This window comes from Cervus elaphus, chromosome 11, assembly GCF_910594005.1.
Source record: "Cervus elaphus chromosome 11, mCerEla1.1, whole genome shotgun sequence".
Lineage (NCBI taxonomy): Eukaryota > Metazoa > Chordata > Mammalia > Artiodactyla > Cervidae > Cervus > Cervus elaphus.
Window position 1 is genome coordinate 1,782,812 of NC_057825.1, and position 6,455 is coordinate 1,789,266.

The following is a 6,455-nucleotide window of genomic DNA, read 5'->3' on the forward strand; positions in this document are numbered from 1 at the left end:
CCCCTTGTCTCCTGCCTGCTCGTGAGAGAAGGGGCGCTCAGTGGAGAAGTAACCGGCAGACCCGAATTTTACTTAAAGGAAACAGGAGTCAAATCCGAGCAGGGAGGGCAGAGGAATTGAAAATGGTGCACAGAACTGAAAATCAAGTCAGCTGGGGCGCTGCTGGACTGTGGGGGTGGGTGGACGGGCGGGCTGACCCCGGTCGGCAGATGGCGGCATCAGACCCATTCCGGGAGCGCTCGGGACGAGGCTGGCCCTCGGGGTCCCTGCTGCTCTGGGGGTCAGAGCACCCATCTCTGTGCTGGGACAGCGTGGAGCCGCGCCTGTCCCGCAAGCTCCAGACGGCCCCCAAGGGCACCTGCAGCGTCTCCGCTCGCTCAGCGCCCGCCCCAGTGTTGAGTCAGGCTCCGGCTCTCCTGACCCAGAAACTGGTGTGAGAGGCTCTTGACCAACGTCCTCCGTGACTCAGTCGCTTCAGAGCACGGGGAGCTTTGTAAAGCGAGTCAGGGATCTACTTTGTCCCCAGGACCGATTGTCATCTCACCCATTGGGCTTATTTGAAACGGGGGTCCCATGGCCTCTGTGTCCCCCACCCCCGCCCCTCCCAGAAGGTCTGGCCGCAGCCCCCACTGGGACTCACGTATTCATCGGGGTTGGGGTCCTGGGACTGGGGTTTGTCGGGGGCGGCGGCGTCACAGTCAGGGCTGTAGTGCTCGCAGTAATCGTAGGCCGCCCGGTGGTCCGAGACGAGCAGCAGCTGCTGGATGTCTCCCTGGGGGAGGAGGAAAGCTCTGAGCAGGGGTCACAGAGGGAGCCCGCTGGGCACCCAGAGGACCGCCTGACAGCTGAGAGCTGGTCCTCAGGGCCAGACCTGAGGGGGAGCTGCCTCACCCAAGCCACCCACCCATCCACCCACCCATCCAACCACCCAACCATCCACCCATCCAACCACCCATCTACCCACCCATCCACCTGTCCATCCACTCATCTGTCCATCCATCCACCCACTCATCCACCCACCCAACTATCCACCCATCCAACCACCCATCCACCCACCCATCCACCTGTCCATCCACTCATCTATCCATCCATCCAACCACCCATCAACCCACCCATCCACCCCCCCACCCACCCACTGACCCATTCATCCACTCATCACACACCTCATCAGGTGCCAGTTGTGGCCCCGCCCCCCCAATGTCCAGCTCTGCCTCTGGCGATGCGCACGGATGGCCCCTCCCCGTGAACACCACTGACCACAGCCTAGCTGCAGCATCCCCGGGCTCGGCCCACACCTGCTCTGCGTTCCCGCCACCGGGGAGAGCAGGCGTGCAGGGTGAGCTGCCTGCTGCTGTCCCAGCCCCGGGGCCCATAAGAGCCCCACCCGCCCACAGCTCAGCACGACCCGCCCTGCACCAGGGCCAGAGCCTGCCCTCTGCAAACCCACTCTTCCCTCGTCTCCCTCTGCCGGCAGAGCCGCCAACCCTGCCCGCCCCCCTCTTCTCTGTTCTGATGTCAGGGGCTCCCGGCCCTCACTTTAAATTCTCCATCCAATGAGAACCATAAGACAGAGCAGTGAGTCAAAGCCACAAGTTTTTATTAAACAATATGACTTCTACTTCAAATCTCATCCAATTCAAATAAAACATCTTCCCTGCGACTGGCAGCTTGACATCTGAATGCATGTGCGCTAAGTCGCTGCAGTCGTGTCTGACTCTTTGTGACCCTACGGACTGTAGCCCACCCCCGGCTCCCCTGTCTAGGCAAGAATTCTGGAGTGGGTGGCCACGCCCTCCTCCAGGGCGTCTTCCCCACCCAGGGAAGGAACCCATGTCTCTCTCGTCTCCCGCTTTGGAAGGTGTGTCCTTTACCACTAGCATCACCTGGGAATATATGCTCTGCAAATGAAGCTACCGGAAAAAAGAGGCTCAGGGCCTTTGGGGGCGCAGCCGTGACTGTGGGCAGAGGGTGCGCCCATTGATGGAGCAACCGGTACACTCGTCACAGTTCCTGTCTCCCTGGAAAGCCCCGGTCCCGGAGCTGCAGACGTGGCCTGAGCATCTCTGTGTCCCAAGGCACCTGGCCCGGGACCCGGGCTTGCAGATCCCGCACCAGGGGGTGAGCAAGGCCAGGGGCTCAGCCGTCCACACCCACACACAGGCCCAGCCAGACAGAGACGTCTCCGCTCACCCCAGGCCCTGGGACGCTCCTGCTGACCCGGCTCGCGGCCAGGCCTGTCCCCACCCTGCCCACTCCCTCCCCAGGTGGCGGCAGTGACCATGTGACCAGTCAAGGCCCCCCCCAGCATGAAGCCGCCTTCCTTTCCGGCACCCACCCTCCCCTGCAAATGCCCGTATGTGTTGAAAAATCATTTTCCTCGCCAAATCTTTGGATGGGTTTTCACGCTTGTTCTGTGGGCATGTCCCTCAGAGGGTGGGGGTCTACCATCCGCCCCTTGGGGTCTTCATGGCAGCTCTGGTGGGAGATGCCAGGGGCCCCCAGCCGCAGCCCCTCGGGGCCTTGAGTGTCAGCAGGACAGCCCCCCTCCGCTGGCCTCCAGGGCTCCCTCGCCCCTCTTGGCCTCTCCACGGAGGGGCCCGGGGTCTTCAGCAGGTTTTAACATCGGGCTGCCCCTGAAGATGTTAGTTGAGAAAGAGTTTATAGGGTTTTCTGAGAAAGTCAAGTCCCCAGTGCAGTAAACCTGTCTCATTTCCCAGACGGAATCTGAGGTCAGTGGGGGTGGGTCCCCTGGGCCTCCACAGTAGATGAGCCCAAGAGCCCCAAATCCGGGGAACGCTGGCCCCGTGACGGGGTCCACCCTGTGCCCGGCCACGGCTGGGCGCCCCCCCCACACACATCTCTCCTGAACCTCACCACAGTCCCAATTACCGATGGGGAAACGGCGGCTGGGGGGTCGAACCAGGAAGGTCGCGCCGCATAGCTCCTCGCCCAGTGACTCTGGCGCTGTCTCGCCCTGGAGCAGGGTCTTGGCCCCCTCATCCATGATGCCGCAAGCACTCACCAGGGGTCCCCGCTGGGCCACCTCTGCCCCGCTGAAGTCCCCGCGGTGATGGGGGTGGGGTTCTGACCCTTACTGACACTCACTACCCCCTCCTGCACGCCCGTCCCCCCGCAGCCGTCCCGCAGAGCCCGGAGCAGCTGTGCGCACCCCGCACCACGAGCTAATGAGCGAATCCCGCCCACCCGCTCCCTCTCCAGCCCGTGAGCCTCCAGCAGCAGCATTTCCCTCTGGGACCCCCAGGGGCACGGGCCCCGCTGCACCCCCTGACAGGGCCCCCTGGTTCCCACAGACCTCAGGAGCCATGAGGCCAGTGCGGCCCAGCCCAGAGCAGGCAGCTGACCTCCGGGGGAAGTGGGGCTGCGACTGCGTCTCCTCCGTCAGCAACAGCCCAGCCCAAGCTGCAGCATAGACCCCCCACCCAGTCCTGATGCCCCGCCCAGGCCCAGTGGGGATGGAATTCCCCACAGTGCCCACCGGGAGCTGCTGCCCCTCCTGGCTCCAGCCCAGTGCCCCAGCATCCCCCTGAGGAAGCTGGCTCTCCTTCCCCTCCCGGCCCCAGCCCGGCGCCCCGCGTCCCCCCGAGGAAGCTGGCTCTCCTTCCCCTCCCGGCCCCAGCCCGGCGCCCCGCGTCCCCCCGAGGAAGCTGGCTCTCCTTCCCCTCCCGGCCCCAGCCCGGCGCCCCGCGTCCCCCCGAGGGAGCTGGCTCTCCTTCTCCCAGCCCCACGTCACAGGTGCACCCACCGAGGCTCGGACGGGTCACTCCAACAAGGGCACGAGCCACTCAGAGCAGCCTGGTCTCCTTGGAGCCAAGTGGCGAGTCCCACACCTGTGCCAACCTAGGTCTCCAGCGCCTGTAAACAACACTGCCGCCCCTTCCAGGCGGCCCTCCACGGGGCAGGTGCCCGCCCCGCCCGCCTCACGGAGACGGGTGACACCAGTGACCACACCTCCGATGCCAGGCCACACCCTTTAACCTCCCCGTCTAGCTCTAAGTGCCGCGCCCTGCGCTGGGCATGTCAACTGCCCAGAGAGGCAGGGGGGCCGCGGCCGTCACTGCCTCCCTTGCGCTGACGGAGGCCAGGGCTTTCTCCTTTCATGCACTGTGTTTCTGCCCCACCAGGTCAGTGGAGCTCTGCAGAGGCCCTAGGAGCTTCTGCAGTGACCTGGCAGTCATCGTGGCCATTCCACGCCCCGCACAGCCCCAATGCCCAGGGTGGCTGTCGGCCGTCTGTCTCCTAGCCGAGGGCAGGCCGGGCGGCCCACGAGGCCCGGGTCACTGGCACACACAGGACGCGTGCGTCCTTGGCTGAGCCGGGTGTTTTTGCTGAGGGGATCAGTTCTGCCTTTTCCCATAATGAGATTTTATCCAAGCTGCGCCCTGCTGTGAGCTGAGGAAATTGCAAAGTTTCCGTTGGAGAGCTCTACAACCCCAAGGGCGCTGGAGTCGAGCAGCGTCTTGGCCCAGACCGGGGAGGCCCTGCTCCTCACGTCCTCGCTGGCTCCCAGCTCCCTCCCTCCCTCCCTGCCACCTCATCCTGCAATCCCCTCCCTTTCAATAAAAGCCACGGCCCCCAGGGCCCGCCAGGCACCCAGAGCCTCCTTGGCCAAACGAGACGGGTCCCGGGGCTCCAGCCGCGCACTTGGCTTCTCCTGTGGCTCTTGCAGCTGATTTTAGCCGGAGCGCTTCACACGTGTGCAGGGAGACGCGGTCACTCGAGAGGACGGATGGACACCTCTTTCTGAGGCCGCAGGAGGGCTGAGCTGCCCACAGAGCGATAGCAGGAGAGAAGCACTGGCCAGCAGTTCCGGCCACAAGTCTGGCCTGAGCGAGGGCAGCCCCGCCCGAGTCCACTTCCGAGCAAGAGAGGTGCGGCAGGCATGCGTGTGCATGGGGCGGCAGGCACACGGGGCCCCTGCCCACCCCGCGGAGCGCCCCTCCTCAGGGGAGCCTGCTTTGTCTGACACGCGGGACTGGCCCAGGGGACACAGGGCAGGCAGGGGCTTCGGCGAGTCACCTACTTGATGTCCTGGGAGACTTTCCACAAAAAAGGCCTCCCGAGAGCCGTCCTCCTGCTCAGGCTCTCCTCGCCCCAACAACAAGTCACACTTTACATCCTGCTGGGACAGTTTTCATCCCGGGTCACACAATGGAAAAGGAAGGGCCCCAAGCCAGATGGGCTCTCAACAATTCTTTCCATGGTCTTCGCAGCATCCTTGGAGTGAGAGAACTGGACAGCATTCAGGTGAGCAGTGGTGAAAAAATATTTCCCTGTGGTTGGAAACCACTTCCTGCTGCCCCCAGGCCCGGGCTGGTCCAGCCCGTGACCTCCCCACTGCATGGCCACCCCGGCTGCAGGCCAGGTCTCACCTGTGCCCCCTGGAGTCTCCACAAAGGGGAGGGGGGCAGGGGCGGCAGGGAATGGTCAAGACCCAGCGTCCTCGAACCCTGAAACTGGCTGCAGTGACTAAAGGGTCAGCTCTGTGAACTCAGAGCGGGGACACTTCATCCCCAGACCAGGGGCAGGACAGCAGAACTGGGGCAGGGGCCAGGCTGGCTCACGCACCCATCTGACTCTGCAAAGGCGGGGGCTCATGTCCTCTCCCCGCCAGCTACATCAGGTGAGCAGCCCAGCCTGGCTGGCACATGAGGAAAGCGGGCCCGTCCTTCCCTTCTCTGGACCCTCAGGGCAGCAAGCCTGTGGGCACTGGGCTGACCACACGGTGGGGACACACGTGCCATGACAAGCTCCACAGAGGAAGAAGCACGCACCTGGGCACCCAGCACAGAGGGGCGAGGCAGTGACCACAGGTGCCTGGGCACAGTACTCCCCTCCTCACCAGCTGTGTGGCCTTAAGCATGTCGCTGACTCTCTGCAGGCCGCCACAGGTGCGTTTGCAAAGCGGCTAATAAGATCCACCTCACATTAGTGTCCTGGGGACCAAGTGTGATGGAACATGCAGGATGCTGAGCAGGACTGGCACCTGATGAGGCCTAGACAAAGTGTGACGGTCATCACCACCATCATCACCATCATCACCATCACCACCATCACCACCATCATCACCACCACCATCACCACCACCATCACCACCATCACCATCACCACCATCATCACCACCACCACCACCACCACCATCACCACCACCACCACCACCATCACCACCACCACCACCATCATCACCACCATCACCATCACCACCATCATCACCACCATCACCATCATCACCATCACCACCATCACCATCACCACCATCACCATCACCATCACCACCACCACCATCACCACCACCATCATCACCACCATCACCATCATCACCATCATCACCACCATCACCATCACCACCATCATCACCACCATTATCATCACCACCATCACCACCACCATCACCATCATCACCACCATCACCATCACCACCATCATCACCACCACCA

The 6,455-nt window shown here is 63.3% G+C and overlaps 1 protein-coding gene across 5 annotated transcripts in view; it reads right to left on the minus strand.

Annotated features, from left to right (window-relative positions):
• Nucleotides 1-6,455, minus strand: part of COL5A1 (collagen type V alpha 1 chain) — a 151,806-nt gene that overhangs the window by 86,665 nt on the left and 58,686 nt on the right. For all 5 annotated transcript variants that reach the window (XM_043916327.1, XM_043916326.1, XM_043916329.1 and 2 more), the window contains exon 5: nt 641-772. In XM_043916327.1, the coding sequence (XP_043772262.1) occupies nt 641-772 (132 nt within the window). The remainder of the gene's footprint in view (nt 1-640; nt 773-6,455) is intronic.